The sequence below is a fragment of the Marmota marmota genome, unplaced genomic scaffold (genome assembly GCF_001458135.2).
Source record: "Marmota marmota marmota unplaced genomic scaffold, marMar, whole genome shotgun sequence".
NCBI lineage: Eukaryota > Metazoa > Chordata > Mammalia > Rodentia > Sciuridae > Marmota > Marmota marmota.
Window position 1 is genome coordinate 6,962,503 of NW_026000171.1, and position 27,564 is coordinate 6,990,066.

The 27,564-nt window shown below is 42.0% G+C and overlaps 1 protein-coding gene across 12 annotated transcripts in view; it reads right to left on the bottom strand.

The window, feature by feature from the left end:
* Window positions 1–3,324: 3,324 nt before the first annotated feature.
* Window positions 3,325–27,564, bottom strand: part of Erc1 (ELKS/RAB6-interacting/CAST family member 1) — a 1,605,700-nt gene continuing 1,581,460 nt past the window's right edge. For all 12 annotated transcript variants that reach the window (XM_048787497.1, XM_048787503.1, XM_048787498.1 and 9 more), the window contains one exon: window positions 3,325–8,814. In XM_048787497.1, coding sequence (XP_048643454.1) covers window positions 8,677–8,814 — 138 coding nt within the window. In that variant the 3' untranslated portion in view covers window positions 3,325–8,676. The remainder of the gene's footprint in view (window positions 8,815–27,564) is intronic.

The following is a 27,564-nucleotide window of genomic DNA, read 5'->3' on the forward strand; positions in this document are numbered from 1 at the left end:
GCGGGTGGTCTCCAGCCGCCCAGTCGCGAGGGCCTGGCCTCTAGTCCCCTGGCTTCTCCTGCTAGCCCGGCCTTCCCCTGTGTGATGCCTCTCGGCAGTTCAAACTGTACTCTGGGCCTGCAGTTTGCTGGTTGTGGAGGGTGGCTATTGGGAATCAGCACCCTATTGTTTGATTTTTTTCTGTTTGCCCCTCCCCCAGAGCTGGCAAGACAGGTTTCGTTTTCACCGCTGATGGGAGGGGGAGTTGGAGGTCAGGTGTCTCCACCTTTCCCTGCGTCTCTATGCAGGCTCGTTCTGATAATCCCTCCCCCGGAAAGCCTGGGAGAGATTTTATGTGAATTCCCCGCTGTATGGGTGATGGGCTGAGTAACACACAACTGTTTTATTGTTGCAATCTGTCGGAAACTGGCGGTGGTGACGTCAGCTCTCCAAGATGGTGGCCACTGGCTTCCTTGGTGGACTTTCCGTTGTGGGGGATAGAACTGGACCACTTCCTTTCCCGTATCAAACCCCAAACTCAGCCCGGAGCTCAGTGAGGGCACAGCCGGCAGGACTCCACAGAATCCGTAGCACTGTTTCTCTTTGCTTGCTGGTCGCTTCTCAGCGGCGCCCCGCCGTCTGTAGCTGCGGGGCGGGCCACATGGCGAGCGGTGGATCAGTCAGCCTGGATCTCCGGTCGCACAGTTGGCTCGCGTTTGAGACTCAATAACAGGTCCTCGGTGATGAAAATCCTTCTTCTAGGTTTCGGTGCACCCCAATTTTGCTGTAAATTCCTGACAAGATATCTTTTTGTCGTTCTAACTCGTTATTCACCTGCGCAGTGTCGTGGTACACGGGGTGTGATGCACTCTATTTGCAGCCATCTTATCATGATCCCAAGATGGCCTTTCATTTAGGCATTGGGAGCCTTTCACCATATGGGCCTATCCCACCTCCTTCCACACCACAAATATGGCACTATGTCCCCTCCTTACTCTTTAGCTTTATCTGTCCATGCTGAGCACTGGCTGTCCCACACTCCCCACATACTTTCCCCACCTCCCTGTTTTTGCTCATGTGTCCTTGCCTCGCCTCACCTTTGAATGTCTTTGATGGCAAAACTCATCTTGCCAGGTCTAAGCTGAGGATCTCAGGAGCACTGCTGCTCCTGGCTCTCACACCAGGTGTGCCTGGAACTTGTTTTCTCCCCAGATGGGAAGTGGTCACAGCTGTGGTGAAGAATAGATTGCAGATAGAGCTGGGTCTGAGTTCTAGCCTTACCACATCACAGCTGTCTGTCCTTGGGACAGCTGTGTAACCAGTGTCTCATCTGCAAAATGGGGTAACAAGACCTCCCTCCTAGGGTTACTGTGAGGATGAGATGGGATAAACCATGCCCAGTTCTCAGAACCAAACCTGGCAGATGGCAAACAGACCACAGCTACTGGTCCTTGTGTCTCTGGTGCCTAGAAATAGGAGTCCCAGTAATGAACCAAATGCTATGATGGCAATTTGTGAATGGCAATTGCTTGGGTACCGGGGGAAGTCCATGAATGGTGATGGGACAAGTATAGCGTATTCAGGAAAATTATGAACATACATGAGTAGGGAGAATGTTTTATAATGAACCTCATGTACCCAAAGCCCAGCCTCAATGACTGACTCATTGGCCAACCTCTGTGTTGCCCCCTCTCCAACACACAATGTATTATTTTAAAATAATCTGTAGATGTGAAAATGCAATTTTATAATTTATGCTCTTAATGGAGCTTTTAAAAAGGAAAAACATAACCATGTATTACCTTCATTATGACTTGTGGCTTTTACAGAAGGGAGACTGAGAAGTCAAAAGTCCAAGGTTGTCTCTAGAACCCAGGAAAGCCTTGGATCTCAGACCAGCTTCCTCAGAGCTTCTCTCCTCACTAGAACCTAATGAGTTCTTAGTCATTTTGGGGCCAGCCTGAGATATTCTGCCTAAAAAAAATCAAATAATGGTGGTATTTTCCCAATTTAGAGGAAACCCCAAGTTAATGGATGGAATTTTCAATGGAAAGTTCTGCTCATACGTTTTCCTCAAACCCATGATCCTTGTATCCACTCATCTGCAATTGAGTGCTGGTAGACCACAGAGTGAATAAACAGTAAAAAAAAGATGAATGGAAAACCCTGGAAACCGTGTAGTTTGACAGCTTTCTGTGGACACATCTCCTTGTGGTTGTGATTTTATGTTGTGTGGAATGATACACGTTCTGCTAGTAAATTGTTAAAATTGTTCCTGCTTCATATGATGAAATCATGGGCAACACTGGTTTCTCAGGCCTGTACTAGTGCCCTGCCTCCCAGGTGCTCCTCTACCTGTCTAGAGACGGAGAAGGGGACAGTGGGCACTAGGAGGCCTGCCAGAAGAATGATGCTTGAGCCAGGCATGGTGGCACATGCCTGTAATCCAAGAGGCTTGAAAAGCTGAGGCAGGAGGATTGTGAGTTTAAAGCCAGCTTCAGCAAAAGCCAGGTGCTAAGCAACTCAGTGAGACCCTGTCTCTAAATAAAATACAAAATAGGGCTGGGGATGTGGCGTAGTGGTCGAGGACCCCTGAGTTCAATCCCTGGTATGCTCCTCCCCACAAAAAAGATGCCTGACTCTTAGTACCTGAGTCCTCCAGACCCACTCAGTGGGCATCATCATAGCTTACACAGGAGAGGAAGGGAATGCAGAAAGCAGGCTTGCCAATTCCTTTTCGGGGTAGACACAGACATGAAGCTAAGAAGAAAACTCATTCCTATAAAATAAATTCCCTAGAATCATTTCTTATTGTGCATAAGACTTCAGACCAGTACCAGAGCTGACAATTACAGCCATTTTCACACATGGTGCCTCCTGACTCCTTTTTACTCATAGTGTTCACACTTTGCTGGCTGATCTAGCACATCAGGGCACTCCCCACTGAAGTGGAAATCTTAGTTCTGAATAAAATCCTCTTGAGACATGACCACGCCTGCCTGGTCTGCCACCTCAGCATGAACAACTCCACTACCCAAGTGGCAGATGATTCTTCTAAGCTCTGGAATATAATCAGATCTGAAATGGAGAACCTGGTGTGGACACTGAGGTGTAAAGAAGGAAAAAGGAAATTGGAAAAGACTTTGAAAGATAACTGGAGTTCAGGGAACCTAAATGTGACTTTCTCTGATGAGGACACCCCAGCAGGCCTGGGGGGTACTGTGAGTCCTCCCAACCTTGGATGTCCTGGGGACTGTTGGCCTTTTCCTGTCTTTTCAACATTGCAGGAAATGTTTTGCCTGGATGATGAGACTAAGTGAAAAATCAAAGAAAGATGCAGCACACTGTTTTTAAATAACTTTATAATTTCCTGATGGATTTAGTTTGTGAATAAAAAAGAAAAAACGAACAAAGTGTTTACAATAATTATCAAGGCAAAGTTGAACAGAACACAATTTCATTGTAATGTTGTTATCTGGTAGGCAACACGACTCCAGCAATCACATACATGTACAGTTGAAGGCAGCAGGTGTGTTTGGATCACAGATACCACCATTTAGGCTGCTGCTGCTGTTACCAAAAGGGACTCAAGCTATAAGGAGCCAGTACCCAGTGCTCCCCAGCTCCCCACTAAAGTGCAACACGTCTCTTCTGAAGCAGGGGAGTGAATCCCAAGTCCCCATCCTGGACATCTTGATGTACATGGCAGGTTCCTGGTCCTGCAGTGAGGCAGACCAGCCCAGAAGGTTGGTATGTGCCCCAGGTAGGTCTAGCTGCTTTAGAGGATGGATGCAATACTGTTGTGGCATGGAAAGAAGGGCTGGGCCGGAGTGCTCTGGTCCAGGAGTGGATTATCTCACTCTAACATGGTTCACTTCCTTTCCTGACCATGGCATCTCTGGGGCCAAGGGAGAGTGCCTAGACCCAGGCAACTTGAGGTCTAAAAAGCTTCAGGGGAAGGAAGTCTAGGGTCTGAAGTCAGAAGGAACTGAGTTCTAGTACAATCCATTGCACCTGGATCGCAGGCTCCAGGTGGGCCAGTGTCGGCCCTGTTGGATGGTCACTGGATGATATAGCACCAAGTGGGCAGGAAAGAGGTCCTGTGACCTGCCAGGCAGGGGCTTCAGAGTCAAGCCCAGGTTACCACACAGTATAGGCACACTGGGCTGGGACCAACATGGGGGTTAGGGTGCTTCTGGGTCATCAACTTTAAAACCTCTACTCAGAGGTCCTGAGGATATATAGGAAAATCCTGGCACAATTGAGTCTCTGAACCCCCAGATTCTCATTCCTTTGACTAAGCAGTTGTCAGCTGCATCCAGGCAGTCACCTACCTGGAGTATGGTCATTGTGTTTCCCAAGGGGCTGGCCAGGCTGCCACCTTGGCCAAAGGGAGGACGGGGAGGAGTTTGGCTGCCCCATAGCTTGAATTCCTTTATTAAAATGATATTGGTTTGCATTTTAAAAACACAGCTCTTTTAATTTTTCAGTTCTACAACTACTTTTTAATATTTTAATATTTTCAACAATGGACACAAAGTAATTGCCCCGATTCTCTGGATCACACAGACAATATCAACAAGCAGAGAAACGAAAGAGGAGGTGGGATGGGTCAGAAGTCCACTCCCTCAAATCAATTCTTAAAACCACTTCTCTTCCGAAAGGGGCAGGAGGAGAAATACCTACAACAGGGTCACAGCACGCGCCAAACACATTGGAAAAAATCAGGAGACACTTGGTTACAGTTTTGACACTAAAAAGTTTGGAAACAGTTTTTGCTTAAAAAGAGTAGGTGAAGACAGCCATTTTGTTCAGAAGGATTCCCCTATAATGCATGTTTTCTTCTTATCTTAGTTCACATGGGGGAAAATTGCAGATTCTTTAAAAAACATTTCTTTGAATGTTTCCAGTCACTTCCTGAGAAGCCCAGGGATTGGCAGTGGTGGAGGGTTGGCCTGTGGGCTCTGCAGAGGGTGGCTCGCTGCCACGCAGTCCATTCTCTTCTTGCCCTTTCTCCTCAGGTCTGATCTCTGCAGTAGGGAGATGAGGCTGGGGAGGCAGATGTGAAAGTCATTGACACTGCTGACTCAGGGTCCACTGGGACTTAGGAAAGGCCACATGAGCGTCACATTCTATTGGTGAAGTATTTCTTGCTTTGCTCTTTCCTCAAAGACCCCATGGGTAATCAATGGGCTGATGCGTAAGTAATGCAGTCAAACAGGTGGGCACAAAATGTGTCTGGGGCCAGCAGGATTCCCTAATAGCAAGTCCAAATGTCAATCTGGACCCTCATGAGGGATGGGATGTTAGGACATCAGTGGACTAAACTCTGTGGTGACTTCCCCTCCCTCTTTTGATTCTGGGGAGTGGGTGAGCCAATGAGCTCCTCATGGAATACCAAATAGATTTCAATTGACAAAAAGTTGCAAGTCACATTGTCACTAGCAACACTGAATGTGGTCTTAGGTCCAGTCTGCTTTCCTAGTATTTCTAAAGCCCACATTTAAGGAAGAGAGACTCACTTAGATATTCTTTGACAGTAAGATACAAACAAGAACAAAAGTTAGAGCTGAGGTGGATCTGGGGATTCCCTTCATATTTCTTAGTATGTTAAAGCTCACTTGAAGTCTTTTCCCTTTCAAATGGTATACATGTCTTCGTAAATCTCAATTCAGATACTTTTCCAATGACTCAATGAATACCTCGGATAGAGGTATATGAAAAAATGAGAAACTCACATGGTATTTCTTCTGTCATGAGTCCCAGGTTGGTTTCCATACCCTCTTTTTCTAGTCCTCCTCATGACTGACCTTGATTTGGGGTGCAGATGTGAAGTGCTAAAGGGCAACAGACTTGCCAATGGGATGGATACATGTGAGGAAGGTGTAGGCAACCTGCAGTGAGTCCTTAAGGCAATAAACCTTCTGGATCAGTGAGTGGCCTTGTGAAACTATGAATGACAGAGGGTCATGGACCAAGTCCCAGTGTGATGGGAGTTGTGCATTTAGTAGGTGTTAGCTCTATGAATTATCTAAACTCAGTAAGATGCTCTCAATGATAGAAACCAAATTAACTTTGCCCCTACAATATAAAGGCAGGCCATATTCACTGTTAACTTTAGCTAAACTGTCCCCACAATCATTTGAGATGCCAGATCATCACCCAAGAAGGATCAAGGAGTTTACCACTGTGGTGCATAGATACCAGACAGCTGATGTCTGTCCCAGAAATTTTTCTTCCCAGAAGCACCTGACACAAAGGGCTTCCTAAGTCTTTCTGGAGGGAAGTGATGGGAAAGACTGAAATGAAAGAGGAAGGAGGACAGTGATAAATACAGTACATGGGCAAGGTGCCAAACATGGCCTCTGATGAGAAGGGCCAAAGGTCTAGGGAAGCCTCTTGATGCTGTACCTTGCTAGCCAGAGAAGCTGGCCAGTGCCTGTGCCAGGCTGCTTTTGTGGACATGGGCTCTTCTATTTTCTCTGCTCTGCTGTAGCCCTGTGAAGCTGTTTTTATACCTCAGTTCTTTACATTACAGAGGGTAAAGAGATTCTAATACTCCAGTTCTGAAATACTGAGGGCTTTCTCTATGATTTATGAGCAGTGCAGTAAATAAAGAGAACTGAGGTAACTGACCACCAATGACCACCACTTACCATCTAACCCCTGTAGCCCCTGTGCCCAGCTCAGCCATCAGGAAGTATCTCAGTGAAAGGTTTATGAGTAGAGTACATTTAAACCTCTGATAAGGAACACTCCACAGCTTCTCAAGTAGGAAGGGACTGTGTTATGGCAGGGAAGGAGGAAACCTAGAGACGTGACTATGTAAAGACCCCATTGGGTAATCAATGGGCCGATGCTTAAGTAATGCAGTGGACTTCACAGGCAGCATTAAACTCTTAGTGAGTAACTAGGGAAGGACAGAGGAGAAAATGCAAGACAAAAACATTTATTCCAGCAACTCTTATGAGAAGATTTGTGTGTTTGGGGGTTCCTGGTGGTAGAGGTGGTCAAAGGGCCAGATTTGGGTTAAGCCCTCTATTTCTCAGTGACATATATATTTTACACAACTACCATTGTCTAAGCCTTGGGCAAAATGTCCTCTGAAATGCCAGTTCTTCAACTGGATTTGCTACTGTAGGGTTGACTTTTTGATTTCATCAAGGAGCTGGTCCACGAGGTGAATGCAATGTGTTAAGAAATCACTGTCCACAAGCAGACACTCTTTAAGGGTAACAATAGCAAAAATTCTGAACCACCACAAATGGGATCCTGCAGGCAAATAAAGGACCGTCACCCCAAACCACCAATTCTATGATACTGAGAAACGCTGATTTGTGACAGACTTTTCTAGAAGATACTTTCTAGATGGGGAGTGGACTGGAGATACAGCTTGGAGGTATAGTACTTGCCCAGCATGTGTGCTGCCCTGAGTTCAATCCCTAGCACAGCAAGGGGGGGGGGAAGCTGAGGGAGGGAACAGGTAAGCTTTTTATTGCTTTGACTCAATCAGATGTCTCAAAGAATCCACTCTCTCTCTTCCTCACTGAAAAGACATTTTCAACAATGAGTGTCTAACATGTTGACTTGCATGCAGTTGCCATTTCATAAATATTCTCAGAAATAATTGAGGGAATGTATGTGGGATAAGTCAAATTCACTTTTGTCAAAAGAAGATTCTATGTATTGCATGGGGCTGTGATTCTGAAAGGGAAGTCAAGAATAAAGTAAAAGGGTGAGGGACAGATCATACATGTCAGCAGAGCAGAAGCTGGGGACATGGGTGTGGAGGCAGAAAGCATGCTGGGAGATGTTCCGGAGAAACCAGCCTAACTGACCCGAAGAAGATCACTTTCTAGAGCAGCAAGGCTGAAGGTGGTGATGTCAGGGCTCCATGTGTCACACCCCTCTTCTCTTTCAAACAGAGGTATTTGACCTAGTGATGAAGTAACATAAGAAGAAGGGTCTTAAAAAACAAGGGAGAGCAGGGGAAGAACTGTTCATATCCTCCTCTTGTGAACTGAGGAACAGCTAAGAAGAGTGAGACAGACAGGACCGGGATGAAGATTTAAAACTTGGGGTTGAATGCCTGCTAAGCCTGCAAGAAGCCTGACTGCCCCCCCTGTGTAAAACACTACACAGGAGAAGAAAACAGGACCGTAAAGAGAAGAGTTGGGTTTCCATTGTCTCTGATCTCCTTCCCTCCTCTCATTTTGAGATTTTTTTTTTTTTTACCCTTTTAGAAGAAAGCACCCATTGTGATATTCCAACACTCAACTCTCTGGCCCACGGTGAGGATTCTCTCAGCATGCTGAACTCTGAGGATATTTCAGATTTGGTTCTCACATCAGAGGACGGAAGGTCAGTGGACTCTACTTCATGGCCCTCTAAGAACAGAGCCACCAGCTTCCCCAGTTCCCCAGTGCTGATGATTGGAGGCTAGTTCTTCATAGAGATGTGGTCATTTACCACCTTGGACATCAAGGACATTAGTGTAGAGACAACATTTAAAGCAGAAAGGCGGAGCAAGATGACAGACGTACAAACAGGCTGGAATCGCACTTCTTCAAGTGAGCAAGACATCATGTGGTTTGTAGTGTATGGTGCTAAGAAGTTCCTGGATGCCTATTCCTCATAGTTTTCCTTTCTTGACTCCTCTCTGGGGCTGCTGGGCTGGTCACTCCCCATGAAGCAGGGTCAGGACGACTCTTCCAGTGCATTGACCACTTGCTCCAGGATGTCGGGGCAGTGGTCTGCTATCTGCTGAAGAATGGCATTGGCAAACTCCTGCAGTTCTGCATTGTCCCGTTCGCCTTTTTCCAACTCATCCTGAAGCTGAAAGGGAAAGGAGAAGTGGATTTCAGGTAAAATTAAAAACTATTTACATTGAGTTAAGAATTATTGCTTATTAATAAATGACAAAAGAGGTGCTTTCTATGTGAAGTCTCCCTTCATCAAAATTGAAAAGTATAAAAGCAAACATCAAGGGGCTGGGGATGTGGCTCAAGCGGTAGCGTGCTCGCCTGGCATGCGAGCGGCCCGGGTTTGATCCTCAGTACCACATACAAACAAAGATGTTGTGTCCGCCGATAACTAAAAAATAAATAAATATTAAAAATTTTTTTTCTCTCTCTCTTTAAAAAAAAAAGTAAACATCAAATATTTCTTCATGAAAATGAAGACGTTAATGACTAGTTCCAAGCCCAAAGCTGGTGACCTGCAGAGTTGGGATTCAACTTTCCTCTCATTCTAGGTGGTGTCTTGTTCTCCACTGTGCTGCAATCTCACATTCAGTAGTGGGAGGGGGCTCTTATGTCCTCAAATAGAATCTTAACCTTAGAGGGCTCTTCCCCCTTGGAGGACGAGTCCCCTCGACCGGGGGTGCTTTTGGGGCTTCCTCCACCACCCCGGTTGGAGGGCTCTCCCCCCTTGGGGAAGAGTCCCTTTGACCCAGGTTGCGGTGGGAACTCCCCCCTACACCCCGGTTTGAGGGCTATCGCAGTGCTCCTTGTTCTAGGGACACATATAATTAAAAGGACTTTTGCGTCTGCTCTACTGCTTTTATTTAGTACACTAGACTCTTTGGCCTGCTCATTTACCTAAGGAGATTATTTTGAGAGATATAAGATAGTCCACATGTTTAGAAGTAAGCATATTTCTAATTTTCTATTTGCTTTCAACACCCTCTTTGACATTCCTTTAAGCATGTTAGCCGAGTGCCTACTATGTGTTAGGTAGTGAAAGATGAATGAATTTGGTCCTTGTCCTGAACCCATTTAGGTTAACAGAGGAGTCAAGCATATTAACAGACAAATTACAACCCAGCACAGTAAGGGCCAGGATGAAGCATGTGCTGAGAGGGGAATGTAATGACTATTTCCTCTTGGAGGAGACCGAGAAGGTGTTACTAAAAGGTGCCTGGCATGTGGGTCTTGAGAACCAAAGAGGAGTCTGTCTGAAAGATCAAAGGCAGAAAAGGCCTTGGAGCAGATGAGACAAATGCAGATGTGTGGAGTGAGGCAGGGCTTGGCACAGACTAGGGAAATGTGAAACACACAGCATGGCTGGAGGCCAAGGTGAGGGGACTGGGAAGAGTGACAGGAATGCAGCTGAAAAGACAGGTGAGGGCCAGGCTGTGTACATGAAGCTAGGGAGTTCAGACGCAATCTGGTTAAAACCCAAACCCAAACCAAAGCTCCAAGAAAGAGGAAGTCCAAGTTTAAAACTGTACAGTGATATGAGCACCTTCATCTTCTTAGAAAGATGCATTAGGAGACAAGAAGGACATGCTGGATTGAGTGGAGGGAAGACTACTTCAAGAGGCTACTACTGTAGCAAGCCCAGTAGAGCTGGGGCGGCTGAAAACTAAGGGAGGCTCAAGGGCCTTGGGGAGGAACACACACATCAGCTTTTTCAAAGGTGAGTTCAGTGAGTGAGAATAGAAAACCATTTTTAACAATTCCAGCTGGGGATGACAATTTGAGGAAGTGCAGGTTTTAGTAAAGAAAAGAGGGAAATAACAAACTGAGTATAAAGTGTAGTTAAGAACGCTGGCTCTGGGGTTAGGAGGCCTGGGTTTCAATGACTGCTCTGCCCATTATTAATTTATATGAACTTGACCCCTCCTTATCTGTAAAATGGGGCCATAACATTGTTTCAGAGTTGTTTCAAGTATTTAATGAAACAGTCATATAAAGTGCAGTGTAATGCCTGGCACATTAAAAATGCTTGATGAATGTTAGATGTTAAAATTATTATTGCTGTTGTTATCCAATAGATAAGATCACCCTGAAAGAGCAGGGAAATTAAAAAGCAAAGAGAACCAAATTCTAATTCCACTGCTGTTATAATCTAGATGCTCTGAATCAAGAATTATCAAACATAAAAAGTCGAGGAATATACCTAGTACCCTTCCTTCTGCTAAATGTTGACTAAGAGACCAGAGCATTTGAGGGTGAGAATTAAGACTACAGTAGGTTCAATATAAATACCCTTCAACATAAATACCTGTTATGTAGTTTTAAAGTTATAATTCTAATATTCTAAGACTATTAGAAGAGACAAACTGAAGTATGTAAAATATTCACTCAAAAAGTATTACCTGAGTGGCCAATAAAAAGAAATGAAGTCCTTATGTATGATACATTATTTAAACTACGTTATATTAGTGTATCTTATAAGTGAAAGAAGCCAATCATAAAATACCACAAATTTACGCCCCTTTGGGTACTGGGGGGTTGAACTCAGGGGCACTTTACCCTTGAGCTACTTTCTCATCCCTTTCTATTTTTTAAATTTTGTGACAGGGTCTTGCTAAGTTGCTTAGGGTCTAAGTTGCTGAGCCAACATATACTCATGAGCCTCCTATCTCAGTGTCCCAAATTGCTAGGATTACAGATGCACGCTACCATGTTTGACTGACCTCATTTTTTTTCATGGCCAGATAGGCAAAAAAAGTAAAGCAGACAGAAAGTAGACAGGTGGCTGCTTCATTCAGGATGGAATAGCTGGGAGTGACGGCTGATGGGTATGGGTTTCCTTTTGGGCAGTAAGATGTTTGAAAACTGATGATGGTGAGGATTACACAACTCTGAGAACATAATGAATCTACTGACTTACATATCTGAAATGGGAAAATTGTATGGTATGTGAATTATATCTCAATAAAACTAAAAAAATTGTGCAGTAAATACCTACAATGAAGAAGAAATTAAAATACTACTGTCTTTAGTTAAGCAGAAAGGGGAGAGGGAGGAGGAAATTTCTCAAAGAATGTGGAGGTTGGCAGTAATGAACAGAAAAAGGGTAATTTAAAGTGGAAAAACAGTATGAGCTATGGCAGCAGGTAGAAAAATGCAGTTGGCTGTTGCTGGCAGTGCAGGAATATAGAAATTTTTGGATCTTGACAGAATAACCCCAGCTTTTCGAGAATGACAAAATGCCCCTGGGCTGGTTAGCCTTGGGCATTACCCCTCGGAGAATGCCCTTCTATTACACAGATTCAGTGAAGCCACACCTAGAGACCTGTATTCCATTTCAGACACCTCATTACCTTCTGGAGGCAAACTGGAAAGAGTTCAAAGAAAAATGGCAGGCATGACTAAGAAGCTGAGAGGATAATTTTATGAGGCAGGATTAGAAGAACTAAATATATAGACCCAAAATGAGTAAAAAATAAGGGGAGGGAATGTGATTATTACCTATGAATGTCAGGAGGGTGTAAACAATAAGTGGGGAGAGTGACTAGCACCACAGGAGGAAGTATAACTAGAAGTGATGGAATGAGATTAGGGGGAAAAGAAAAAAAAAAACCAACTAGAAGTAGACTATAAGGCTTTGCTTTTCCCAAAGTCTAATGAATGACTTACTTGGGAAAAGGTATTTAAAAATAGAGGGGATCAGAAGGATCAAAAGGTTTAGAGAAGGAAGTATTCCTTCAGTAGCTGGAGCTGCTTTCCATTTGGTAGGCCTTTCTCTGTTCTCTAGGGATTCTGCATTTTTTCTAATTTTACCAGTTTTAAATGTGGGCATGGCTGAGCCGGGAGAAGTTTCATTGACACCTGATCCATTAGATGCTAAAATTTCTTGACTTGAAATAAAACTCAGCGATCACCCTCTCCTGTAAAAGTAGAATTGCTTCCTCCCTCCCTTCCTTTCAAGTGCTCTACTACTGAGCCACAGCAGCCCAGCCTTGAGATTACTTTTAAAATGAGGATGTTTATTTCACCAACTTCGAAATGCAAAGCTTTGGTTATTCTCAAGTCAAAGGAGTACAGAAATGTGTGTTTAGATCACCTAGGAAAGTAGCCACGTGAAGTGACCAAACTAAAAATGTAGACAGATGTGTTATACTGCACAGGTGTGAGTAAAAAGGAAGTTTTTTTTTTTTTTTTTTTTTAAGGTTTTGGAATGCAGTAGATTCTATGGATACATTGGGAAAGGTGTATTCTAGCTTCTGAGATTTAACATACCAGATCTCACTCAGGATGTTTTTGCTGCATTCTTTCTTTTTTGGTGCCAGGATGGAACCCAGGGCCTTGCACATGTTAAGTGGGTGCACTACCATAGACTGCACCCCCAACTCCTCTTGCTGCTATCTACCCCTTGCCTGCTGCCTATGTCCCCTCTGCCTGACTATCTTCTTCCCCTTCCCTCCCCTTGTAAGAAAGGTCCCATTCAGGGTTAAGGCCAAAAGAGAACTTTCCAAATGGCAAACATGTAACATTTAAAATTTAATGAAAATGTTTCTTACATCTCAGTTTCAATGAATTAATTCCTTTTTCCCTTTTCCTTTCCTTGTTAAGGTTACAAATCCAATCACAGTGGAAGTAAGACTGAGCAATCTAGCAAGAGTTTCCATTTCCTATAGCATTAGTTTGGATCTGGAATGACTCTCATCCCCGCAAAGTCCCTAGCCTGTGGTGCCACTGGTTGGTAGCACCTTTAAGAGGTGAGGCCTAATGGGAGGAAGTTAGTCATGGGGGGCATGTAAGCTACAAGGTGAGAATGTTCCTTTACCATGCACTCCTGCCATGATGTGCTACCTTGTCACAGGGCCCCCAAAGAAATAGGGCCAATCAATCCTGGACTGAAATATCCAAACTGTAAGCTAAAACCAAATCTTTTTCTTTTTATGAGTTGATTATCTCAGGTATTTATTATAGCAATGGAAAGCTAACATACCTGTTCTAAACTTTCTAACAGTGGCAGGTTAATTCCACCACCGAAACTACTACAGTGAAAAATGATACCTTCTTGTTTATTTTCTGCAAACATCACAATTTGTAGGCAGCATGTAAGTTCATATGACCCCCCTCAAGATATAAAGACAGTTTTTTGTTTATGTATTGACAGTTTTACATCTAGAGACAAACAACAAAATGCCTAAGAGCATACATAGAGTAAAACAATTTTTACTAAGTTGCAAAACAATTTTGGTCCCATGAACTTGCCAGCTCTTCCTATAATTTAAGCATCCTCCCTACATAAAATAGAAAATATCCACAAAATGTTCCTTCAGCCTCTCAGGTACCTTAGGATTTTGTGGTAGGGCTTTTTCCCCCAAACCTTACTCTAACTCTAACACTCTGGGGAAGTGGACCTAAAATGTACACTTATGTACCTCCAGTAGACAAAATATATTCTGCTTAAAGAAATAAGGATTTCAAAATGTGGATTAGGATGACCATGAGGGCAGCAAGTCTGGCTACTTCAAGCATCCTGCATATAGTATCTGGTGACATCAGTGGTAAAGGGCACAGTACCCACAATGGTTCTGTAATGTTTATTGTGTAAGCAACCAACCTAGGGAAACTGTTCGTAAGGTAGCACCACACACAAAACATCTCACCTCAAAATGACCCCACAATGGTCCTTGTTCCTTTTTCTTCTCCAGGTTAATAGGGCTCCCTATTCACATGCTTGAGCCTTTCCTCCACAACCATGTTCCTTCAACCAAATCTGTGTTTCCTACCTCTCTCTTCCCTGGTCTTTCACTATGGCTCCGGAGGGCACTCAAATCCCTCCCACTCTCTTTAGAATCTGCATCCCTCTCAAGATAGCTGCAATTTTTCTAGCTCACTATCAAACATCTTAGAAAAATAGTCCATATTCACTACCAGTTTCTCATTTCCATCCTTAATAACTTGGAATGAACATTAAGTACAAAGAGAGAAAATTGATAAGTAGGATCTATATTAAAATTAAGAACTTCTTTCTCTTAAAAGACACCATTAAGAGTGAAAAGGCAGCCAAAAGATGAGAGAAGATATCTGTAATACATTATGTGATAAATGACTCCTATTCATCAAGAAGAAGAAAAACAGTAATTAAAAAAAAAAAAAGGTGAGAGTGCAAATATCCATTAGTATCTTCAAGGGATTTGGTATCCCCTGTGGATACCAAAATCTACTGAGGCTCAAGTTCCTTATTTGAATGGCATAATATCTGCATATAAACTATGTATATCCTCCCTTACACATCATCTCTAGATCACTTAGAATACTTAACACATTGTAAATACCATGCAATTAGTTGCTACACTGTACTGTTTAGGGAAAAATGATAAGAAAAAAGGTCCATCCACTTTTGATACAGTTGCAATTATTGCAGGACTAATTACATTGTATACAAATGAGACATGAGGCAATCAATGCTCAAAGGAGTGCTAGAGAGAGACTGAGGAAGTATGGAATGGTGGAAGGCTACAGCAGGGTATACCTATATATCACTTCAGTCTCATGGACTCAGTGTAGTGCCTGGTGCATGGCAAATTCAAATTTTGTTCTTCAGAACACTCTGGAAAAATTTTCCAAATATTTTTGATCTGTGATTAGCTGAATTTAAAGGCCAACTGTATGCTGGAATAACTAACAAACATAAAAAGGTATTTGTCACTAATTTTATTAATTCAGGAAAACGCAAGTTTAAAATCACTATGAGGGGCTGGGGTTGTGGCTCAGTGGTAGAGTGCTCACCTTGCACATGTGAGGCACTGGGTTCAAACCTCAGCACCACAAAAAAATAAAATAAAGATATTATGCCCACCTACAACTAAACAATAAATATTAAAAAAATAAAAAATAAGTAAAATCACTATGAGATACCATAGTGACTAACTTTTAAAAAGACAGATATACCAAGTACTGGGAAGGGTGCAGAACCATTTGACCTCTCATACACTTCTGGCTGAAGTGCAAATTGGTGTAACACTATGGAAAACTGGTAGCATCTACTAAAATTGAACATAAGTATACCTTATGACTGAAACAACTGGACTTTTAGGGATATGTAAATTCAAAAAGGACATGGACAAGAGTATTTATGGCAGAACGTTGCAATTACCCAAACCTTGGAGTAACCTAAGTGTTTATCAATAATTGAATGATAAATAAGTTATGCTATATTTATACAGTGGAATATCATGTGGCAATGAGAATGAACAGAGTACACGTATAACAAAATAAATGCATTTATAAACATCATGTGGAATGAAAGAAGTCAGACACAAAATAGTCTGTACTGCATAATTCTAGGTATGTAAAATTTAGAAACAGGCAACACTGATCTGTGGTGTTAGAAGTTAGGCCACCCTTGGAAAATGAGGGTGACTGGAAAGGTAACAGGGGTTTCTGAGGTGCTAGGTGCGGGTAAGGTTCTGCTTCTTGTTCCGGGTATTGTCATAGGAGTATGTAAAACACTCACTGAGCTGTCTACCTAGACTTTCTGTGTGTATGCTATATTTAAAAACTTAAAACAACACAACAACAACAAAACAGCACCAAACCCCAAAGATTACCTAATTACATGACCCATCAGTCTTTATGCATACCTGACCCTGATCTCCTTCTAAAGTTTCTCCCCTGTGAGTCCTGACGCATCCACATTCTTCTGGTCTTCCTCTGCCCATCCCAACATCCCTTCTCCATTCTAGTGCTATTCTTCTTCCTTTGGATCAATCCCTCTATTCTAGAGGTCTAAGGAGACTTTCCACCATTCTTCATGCCCCCCAACCCCTGATGCCCTTTGGTGCTGAGGATGAAACCCAGACCCTTGTGCCTGCTAGGCAAGTGCTCTACCACTGGGCTAAACTCCCAGCTTCTGTTCTTCCTCTTATACCCTCTGCCTAGGTAATCTTGTCTAACTTTAGCTTTTAAAAGGAGACAATAATAACAGCAACTAATTTATTGGGATTTATTACAGCCCAAGTATTATTCTAAGTGCTTTAGTGTATTAACATATTTAATACACTTTCTTTCCAATTTAATAATATTTCTTTTGAGGTAGTTTTGCTCTTAAAAATCACAGAAAAATCTCAAATGACACAAAAGAAAATTATATAATGAATCTTCTATGTCCATATCATCTAAATATAATTATCATGCAAGTATGACAACATAATTATGACTCTAGCTCCCCTCTCTTTCTTGAGTTTCAGATTTACATTTTTAAGGAGTTGAAAAAGATCTTTTCATGAATACCCCACATCAAATCATACTATGTAATAAACTGTTTTCACCTATTAATTACTATAAAGTTTTTTGTGTGATTAAATATTCTTCTAAAACACAATTTTAATGGGGTACACTTAATCTGTTTAATGGAGGTACCATTAGTTAACTATTTCCCATGATTAGAAATTTAGTTTATTTTCAAGTTTTTACTACTATAAATATTCATGTATTGAGCTTTCTTTCCTGTACATAAGTTTTCATGTGTTTACGACTGTTTACTTAAAATTCCTGGGTCAAAGAGGTATATATTTCTTTAAAGTTTTAGACATGTGGCCAAACTGATCTAAAACAACTGTACTAATTTTTAGTCCACAAAAGGCATATAAGGTTGGCCCCTTTACTCATCTTCACTATAGACTGGGGAATTAAACCAACCAACCAACCACCCAAATCTTCCCAACATGGTAGGGCTGTTTCTGCTTACATTTCTTTTCATTAGCAGTAGAGCCAAAAGTTGAGGCCATTTAACAATGCCCTCATTGGCCACTTCCTTGAGTTTCCTGTTAATGCCTTTAAAGATTATGTTTCTTTTGATTTTGTTTCTTCATTTATGTTCTGGTTATAACCCTATCACAAGGTCTCACAACCTAGCATTGTTTGTTGCAACATCTTCATAACCACTTCATTATGGTGTAAGAGTAATCTTTCTAAACCAGAATAGAATAGGCTCCCTCCTCTTCTATTGTCTTAAATGACTTCCTACCTTCAAGAAAGAATGCACACTTTCTGGCATGGCAGCCATTGTTCCAAATGCATCTCCTGGTACATTAACTTGCCACTCCTTGTCTTTGATTTTCCTTTGATGTGGTTCATTCAGTCTAGAATGCGGCCAATCTTTTCTCTTACACACTTGTCTTCTCTAACTTTCTCATCCTTAATGGCTGAGCTCAATCATCTACTTTCCCTGAGAAGCCTGTCCTAGTCAGCAGTGAATACTGATAATAGTGTTCACCCTGCCTTCTGTTTCTGTTGATTATATGTTTAACTCTCCAACTCTCTGCAAACTCCTCAATAAATTGTTTTTTTTTTATATATGGATGCTGTGTAGCAAAATACCTGCACATAGTAGACAATTTAAAAGTGACCAGTGAGTGCAATAAAGGAATAGACACTGACCATGAGGAAAAGCCTTGATAACTTTCTGAGGAGCTTTTATTTTATATTGGGGATCAAACCCAGGGCAAATGCTCTACCATCGAGCTACCCCCAGACCCTAAAGAGCTTTTTAAGATCACTTCTGAAGGGTTCTCAGATCAAAACTGTAATGGACTGGGAGTGCAGCTCAGTGATAGAGCACCTGCCGAGCACATGCAAGGCCCTGAGTTTAATTCCAGCACTGCATTAAAAAACAACAAAACCAAAACAAATCAAACAAGAAACCAAAAACAACAACAACAACAAAAAATCCTTTAGTAGATACTGGGACACATAAACTATACACTATAGCATTCTACTCTGCTTAAAATTCTCAAAAGATGGAGTATAGGACACACATAGAATATGAAGGTGGCCTCTGGCAGGAATTTTCTGGCTTTTGTCTGCTGAATGTTATTATAACGTATTCTGTTCTTAGTAGCTGTTCCAGCCCTCCTTGAACTTGGAGTAGTAATATGATTTCTAGAGGGACTTGAGCCAAGAATCACAAATGCAATAGCAACTCCATCTGAATGCTCAAAGCAACATGCACTGGAAGCGTATGCAGCAGTGGGGAAAGGGAGCATGCCTCAGCCTCCAGCTTAACAAAAAGCTGGACAGAGGAAGCTCTGAAGGAAAACTAAAGTTCTACAGTGTCACACCAAACAAGGGCATTGTTGTAAAAAGAGCTGGCTACGTGGGAAAGTACTCCAATCCCTTTTCTGCTTTCAGTGCAGAGAACGCAGCTCACACTGATGGACAAAGAATGATAAGGAAGTTAAATGAGCTGAATGGAAGAACAGAAGAACAGAATGACTCAGGGACATTACTGCTCGGCACAGGTTGTGATTCTAGAGAGGCTATCCACAGCCAAGTTGAGATGTTACAGAGAAGTACTAGAAATTCATGAAGTAAAAAAATCCTTTTTTTTTTTCTTCTTCTTTTTTTTTGGTGCAGTGCTGGGGACTGAACCCAGGGCCTCACACATCTTAGGGATTCACTACCATTCAGCCATACCTCCCAGTCCTGGAAATTCTTAAAGAGAGAAAATAACTAAGTATTCTGAACACTTGGCCTCATATTAAGGTAAACAACTCTCCATGCATAGTCACAAAGGATGAGGTAAAAGGGAATAAGTATTGATAAGCATAAAAAAGTAATGGCTGGCTGGGCATAGTGGCATACGCCTGTAATCCCAGTGGCTCAGGAAGGCTGAGGCAGGAGGATTTCGAGTTCAAAGCCAGCTTCAGCAAAAGCAAGGAGCTAAGCAACTCAGTGAGACCCTGTCTCTAAATAAAAGACAATTTAGGGGTGGGGATGTGGCTCAGTGGTTGAGTGCCCCCGAGTTCAATCCTGGGTACATTAAAAAAAAAAAAAAAAAAGAAAAAGTGATGGTTAAGAGCAGTCACTGGATAATTCTTTTTAATTAATTAATTAATTAAAATTTTAGGTGTAGATGGATAAAACACAATGCCTTTATTTTTATGTGGTGCTGAGGATCGAACCCGGGTCCCGCCCGTGCTAGGTGAGCACTCTACCACTGAGCCACAATCCCAGCCCATGGATAAATTCTTTTGTAACTAGCAGTGACTCAGATTCTAAGTCCTAACTGTGGATGGTTTTGGTGACGGGCAGGAAATTACACAGAAATGCTTAGTTTCTTTTAAGCAGATAAGAATCTGAAATTGAGGTTTTAACAGCTAGGTCCCAGGATGCATAGGACCTGAGGTCTAAACTGTGAGACTGGCATAACACTGGAACCCTGGAGGTGCTGGAAAGTGGAAATGGTCCCTTATCCTGGCCAGGTTTGGCCTACAGCCCCATAACTCATATCAGCAAGCTATTTAGAAGATACAGAGACAAAGTCACTTCCTATTTTGGCTTTTCAAACAACTGGAATTAACTGAAATGCATTTTGCCATTATGTCTTTTTTTGGGTGAACCTGGGGCCTCATGCCTACTTGCTATAATACCTGTTGCCATAATAAAACTTGTATGGTTAGAGGGTATCTGAAAACACAGTAGATATTTCTTGTCTAGGCAGTTGGTCATTTTTTTTTTCACTTTGTAGAATCCTTCTAACACTTAGTGCCAGAGAAAACTAAAGTTACTCTTGAAGAATTTGTCCTACAATGATTTCTCACAGATTAAAAACACCAAAGTCCTCTCTTCCTTGATATTTCAAGTCTCAGCTTGCAGCTGAATTCTCTAGCTTTCTTTCTTTTTTTTTTAATATTTATTTTTTAGTTTTAGGTGGACACAATATCTTTATTTTTATGTGGTGCTGAGGATCAAACCCAGTGTCTCATGCCTGCTAGGCGAGCACTCTACCACTGAGCCCAAACCCCAGCCCTTTCTAGCTTTATTTCTATTATCTCTGCCATCCCCCACTGCTTGTGGTGCAGAGCCTAAGCCACTGCCACCATGGCCTGGCTCTATGCAAGAATGATTGGATGTGGGTGATGATGGCGAGGCTGCTGTGGGTATTTCGCTCCTCCCTCCCACTACCAGGTGATGAACTCCTTTGCCAGGCAATGCCTGAATTTGTTTTTATTAGAAGGAAAGGTTTCTTATAGGCCAAAAGTAAATAAGGTGTTAGCTTTCTTCCACGACTTAATCTTGAACAAAATGGTATAATAAAAACAAAAGTTCAGCTCCATTTGGGCCTGTATGTCCACTAAGTTCCACTGCTGGACAGTATGACACTGCTTAGCAGTCTCAAGATGCACATGCTGATGTAAGGGAACTGTTGCCTTTCCTTCCCTTAAAAGAGAAGCACTAAGTACTAAGCCTTGAAGCATGAAAATCATATACTAACTAATGTAATTAGTATTGCCAACAAATGCCTGACACATAGTTGGTGCTTATGAATGTTGCCATATTAATTAAAGTAGCTAGATTTTTCAATAGATCATCACATATTTTTACCATTAATTCTCAAAGGTTAAAAACAAAACAAAAACAAATTAACGGCAAAGAGGTGTGGCTCACTGGTAGAGCAGCCCTTTCTCAGCTTGTGTGAGGCCCTGACTTCTTAGCACAGTGATAAAAACAAAAAATACAACTGAACAACACACACACACACACACAAAACACAAAACAAACAAACAAACAAAAAAAACCAAACAAGAACTCCTCTGCTTTGTAGCTGTGGCACTGAAAACTCTGTGATACTATCAGCTCCCTGACCTTGAGAGAATGAAAATAGCTATAGTTCGTATAAATATAAAGCTCATCATTTTATTTTTCAGACTGTCTCCAGGCAAATATCCTACTATAGAACTACCAGGCCTACAAGTGCTAGGCTAGAGCAAGCCAGTCCTGAAATTTCAACTCCTAAGCCTGGAAGGAAACTGGAGGAGCCACCAGTTTCATCCTTTAACCTGAATAAGATAACCGAGGCCTAAAGAGCTACAATGGCTGGTGTAGGTTAGACTGATGGTATTTGCTTCAGGGAAACTTAGTATGTATTATCCACCAAACCCAACCAGTGGTTAGGGGATCAAACTTACACTGTCTCTAGATGCATAAGCTCCCTGTAGAGAAAAAAAGCAAAGCTTCCTCAGACCAAAGTTTTATAGGGACTTTTGGTCTTGCTAGCTATAAACCTTTAGAGTTGCTCTATCTATCACTGTTGCTTACTCTTTTGAAGGTTGCAATCAGTCATTATTTTGTGAAAGTCAACAACTGAGAGACCAAAGAACACAAGTAAAAGTGGGCAGATGAACAGGGGTCAATGGCCAAAACTCACGTTGCTTGACACCTGTCACTCCAAATTAATCTTACATATTAGCAGGAGCCAGGAACCAGCAGATACAATGGATGCAACAATTTGGTTTCAGTTACCTGTACATAAATCAGCACAAACTTTTGCTTTCCGATGATTCCATTTTGTATTTGCAGATGTCATGAACATACCAATGTCTTAATTTCTATTTATATCTAGACACTTCTAAAATGCTGGCTGCTTTCCTGGATAAGGAATTGTTCCCTAGCTGAGATCTGAGTTTGATAAAGGTGTTGTACCTTTTCTGAATAAGTAAGGTGAGGGGGTAGACAGACAAGGAGTATAGAAAGAAAATATGCCTATGAAAGATAAAAGTGAAATATGAAAGAGACTCCATAAAACTCAATATAAGACTTATATCAGTCTGATTGGCCCCTTATGAACTAAATTTTAAGAGCCAAGAGAAGGGAGAATCATCTCTTATGTAGCTATAGCCCTAGCATACCAAAGGAACTGTGATGTAGCACTGAACAAAAAACACCAAAAAACCAAACCAAACCAAACCAAACCAAAACAAAACAAAAAGCCAAAATACTGTATGCAAACAAGACAGTCACCTTTAGATAGAATGCTTAGACCAAAGGATGAATGAATGGTAAGAGAAGACATATTAGACCAAAGATTTGCTGATGTAGGCTTGATAAAGTGTGGAATGTTCTAAACAAAGAAGCAAATTTCTCAGCTAGGCAGAATTTCAATTCGGTTATCTAAATGATTTGATAATATCTAACATTATCTCTCACAAATCTGTTAATGGAAGTAAATAGAGACATTCAAATGACATCCATCATTATAAAAAAATGGAGAAAAATTCCTCTTCTTGACAAAGGGATCCATCAGAGCAGCAGCAGAGTTCTGGGAAATACAGACTCAGCCAGGTTAGCTGGCCAGCCCTGTGTATTTGGTTTGGCTCCCAGAAATGAAAAGTGTCAAAAGGGAGAGGATGGAAAAAGAAAGAAGAAAGAAAAAAACAAATAAACCCAAACAATGAATAAGAAATCTACTGCTGAAACACAGGGCAGTAAGAATAAGGCTTTGTTGAAGTTGAGATTTAAATGCTAAACTAGCACAAGGCCCATGTCTCTGGCCATGCAGGAGAGGAAAGAAAGTTTCCCCAGGAACTGAGGCACTTACTCAATGCACCCTCTATGCCCAGGACTGCTGCTATTTGAAGCACATTGTATCCTAATGTAGGGCCAGTAGGTCAGGAAGAGAATGCAAAGGCTCCCACAGAGGGCTATGGATCTTGCTGGATTTTCTTTCTTTCTTTCTCTCTCTCTCTTTTTTTTTTTAAGTACAAATTTGATATGTTTTCTGGTGTTTCCTGACTCCCTTGTAAGGTGACATAATGATATACACTCTTGGCACAGTAACTCAGAAGGACCATGGAAGGGGTCCCAATAATGACCAAAGTTCTGGGGTCATATGAGCTGCTCTGAGTGAACCTGTGTATACATATCTCAAGGAGGCCAAATGCAGTGCTGAGAAGCAAGCATGATATGAAGATATGGCAAGACAGGTCTAATTTGACTGGCATGGGGAAGGATGGGGGTGGGGTGGGTTCTGGAGTTGGGTGTTACTAATTTTGGAGGGATGAAGGGAAGAAAGTATGTCATGTTATGTGAAAGCTCTTGGGGAAAGTTGGGACTGAAAGAAAAATATCCCGCAGTCCCCTAAAGCTCAGAGATGTTTGCTGTTAGTGTTTACTTGGGTGATGAAGGGTGAGGGTGAGAGTGAGACTCCAGGGATATTTCCAGTCCAATCTGGCTCAAAGAATGCTTCAGGATCACTACACTCATGAACACAGCTACTCCAGAAAGTGTGGCAAAGTCATGGCATTGCAGGTCTCAAATGGCTTCATGCTGCTTTGCCTCCATGCGAAGTGCATGGCCAAGCATGAAATGGCAAAGCCCCTACCAAAGCAAGTAGGTAGAGGAAAGGTATCATCAGGTCTTTTCTCTTAACTTTTCCTTTCAAGGAGATAGAGCAGTGGGCTCTATCTTCAGACAAAGCCAAGGGAGGAAGGGAGCTCTACACAGACAAGGGAACATCAAGGAGTCCTAGAATCACCCGTCTGCACATAAACAGTGAAGGTCAATCCAAACAAACAACAGCCCAGTCTCTCCTGCATGTAGCTTTGTCCAGTTATCCCCAGTGCCCGCAGGGACACTGCCTGTGGGTTGAAGTACACTAGACGATGCTTATAAGCAGAACAGCAGAACACGAAGGGTTCTACTGACCACACGGGGAGCAAGTGAAGTGCTGGTGAAGCTACAACCCTGTAGGAGGTTGAAGCAACTTCTTAATACTCTTTATAATCTACTATTAATTTTTCTCCCTAAAGAAAGCCATGAGGTTTGATTGGTGCACAATGACTGGCACAGATGTGCACCTAACTGCTGCTGCCCCTTACTGAAATTGACTCTGCCTGAGTTGGCAGGCAAGTGCCCTAGAACATCTGCAGAAGACGTCACAGTGCGGAAGGAGAATACAGTTCCTGTAGAGCATTCTTTGATAGGCTGACAGGATTTCCTTCCCAGGCTTGCAAAAGGAAGTAGTGGGAAAGGTCTGAAAGGGAAACAAATGTTTAGTCCCTGTTGTACTGCTTAGTTTCATCATCTTATACGAGTTGCTCTGGCCTTGGCTTCCTTATGTGTAAAAAGAAAAGGAGAGATCAGAGGATCACTGAAGTCTTTCCAGGTTTAATAATATGACTAAATAATAGCTCATCCCTGGTTTGCCTTATAAATTAAGAGCTGAACAGCAATCCAAAATGAGAGCCAGCAGGCTATTTCTAGCTAGAGGAGACTTTTAGTTCTCATGAAGGCAAGCCTCTGTACCTTCTCTGAGTCTTATCATCTGGGGCCAGAGAAAACTCAGTACTTTATTCTGTCCATGACTCCTCTATCTTTCTGCTAGTTACATTCTGACATCCGTCTTCAGTAGATTTACTTTAAGGAATAAATGTCTACTGACTTAGATTGAGTTTTACCAAAGCCTTACAAAAGGCTGAGTGATGTCCCATATGCTCTAGATGTCCTTAATAGCCTGAAGTCAGAGAATCCTAAGAATGATGATGCTTGGGCTGGGGATGTGGCTCAAGTAGTAGCATGTTCGCCTGGCATGCGTGTGGCCCGGGTTCGATCCTCAGCACCACATACAAACAAGGATGTTGTGTCTGCCGAAAACTAGAAAATAAATATTAAAAAATTTCTCTCTCTCTGTCTCACTCTCTCTTTAAAAAAAATTATTAAAAAAAAACAAGAATGATGATGCTTTATCACTGAGGCCCAGGCCTCAGTGGTACATATACCTCTGAGGTATATTTGGAATGCAGTTTCCAGAGTTGTTTGAAACCCTGAAACAATGACCTAAGTAGCAGTTAGGTTCTGAAGAGATTAATCTGTTGTGTATGGGTATTTTCAGTACTAGGGATTGAACCTGGGACACTCTATCATTGAGCTACATCTCTGCACTTTTGAGACAGGATCTCACTAAGTTGCCCAGGCTGGCCTCAAACTTGTGATCCTCGTGCCTCAGCCTCCTGAGGAGATGAGATCACAGTTGTGTGCCACCATGCCTAGCTATTTATGTTTTTTTAATCCAGCAATTTTGTCCTGTTTTGAACAAGATGCGCTATTATTTAGTCATGTTATTAAACCTGGAAAGACTTCAGTGATCCTCTGATCTCTCCTTTTTTTTACACATGAGGAAGCCAAGGCCAGAGCAACTGATGAAACTAAGTGGTAGAACAGGGACTAAACATTTGCTTCCCTTCAGACCTTTCCCTACTACTTATCCTTGGTTCTGTAGCCATGCTGAAGAGAAACTGACAATGTGCTACCTTTCCTAGTAGTGCCTGCTTTTAAAATGGGAGTATCTCAGAGAGAGGCTTAATATAAAGGAATAAAATGAACCAGTGAAATGTCAGGCATGAAGTTAGAAGACACAGAATGAGCCAAGCAGCGAGACAACATTTATACAGTGTAGTAGTATACCACAATCTTCTCTCCAAAAAATTTCCAACTTCATTTATTTGCTAAACAAGTATCTGCTTCATATTTTATGGCTATGACAGAGCTCTTTTGGCAAGATTCAGTTACTAAGTGCTTTTCACAGAGTTTGCTGGATGGAAGTAACCAACAGCTCCTGCATTTCCCCTAAGGGAGTATTGTATAATTAGCAGATGAAATGGATTCTGCAATATCCTCTACCTTTGAGCAGGCAGGGCTTTGAGGTATATTTGGAATGCAGTTTCCAGAGTTGTTTGAAACCCTGAAACAAATGTCCTAAGTAGCAGTTAGGTTCTGAAGTCATCCTCATGAAACTATTTTGCCTGTAACGTTTGTTATGAACTGGTTTGTGGACCTCTCCCCACCCAACCAATATTTATAGGTTGAGGCCTTAATTCTCAGACCCTCAGGGTATGGCTTTATTTGGACAAAGGGTCTTTAAAAGGTGATTAAGTTAAAACTAAGCCCTTTAGGGTGGGCCATAATCCAATCTGACTAGTGTCCTTATAAGGAGAGGAAATGCTGACACTCAGACACCAGGAATGGTCTGGAACTGAGGATAGCGAGATGGATACAGCGAGAAGGCAGTCGGTCATCAGAAAGTCAAGGAGAGAGGCCTCGGAACAAACCTACTAACTAACCCTAACGACACCTTGATCTTGGACTTCTAGCTTCCAGAATGGTGAGAAAATAAATTTCTATTGTTTAAGCCTTTCAGTCTGTGGTATTTTTTTTTAAAGGTAGTCCAAAACAAACTAATAGAATGTTGGTATACAATGCCATAGAACTTAGCCACTATTTATTTTTAAAAAATATTTATTTTTAGTTGTAGTTGAACGCAATACCTTTATTTTACTTATTTATTTTTATGTGGTGCTGAGGATCGAACCCAGGGCCTTGCATGTGCTAGGTGAGCATTCTACCACTGAGCCACAACCCCAGCCCTTAACCACTATTTATAATGGTTGACGTACTAGACTGTGCCCTTTGAGTTCTACCTCTAGATAGTCAGGAATATATTCTCACTTGTCCCAGTGGCAACTGAATGTGGCCTGGTTCCATCTTTGCTAGGTTGCACTAGAAGAGAGTCAGGGGGGAAAATCTACTTCTATTGCAGTGGCCCCCAGCAGGATGTTCTAGTACAGGTGCAGAAGATTCTCTTGAAGACTGGGAGTAATAGCAACAGTAACTAGAATGCCTTGCTAGTGGCTGCAGTGGAGGGTTGGGTAATCCAAGTAGCTAGGATTCTTCAGGCAAGGACATAACTATAAGAAGGAAGGCTATGGCAGTATTTCCCTAGACTCTCTGGAGGAAGCAAGGTTTAGAGTTATGGGTACAGGGGAGTCAAGTGGAGAAATGGTGGCAATGTTAATTTGTATGTTAATTGGAGTTTGCTTGTGTGCTGGGGCAGTGATATAGTCTCTGGCATACATCACTGTAGATATTATCTATAATAAGTTATGTTACCTCTGTTTTTAGAATGTTACCACTAAACCTAAGAGTTTGGAAGAAAACTAAGGCAAATTTATTCCAAACACTCTGAATGGACTGAAACTGTTGTTTTCAAAGTTTCTGAGGCCCACTGGCTTTAGGAATGCAGTGCTTATTTAGGTCATGTTGGTGTTTCTTCAGCATTCAC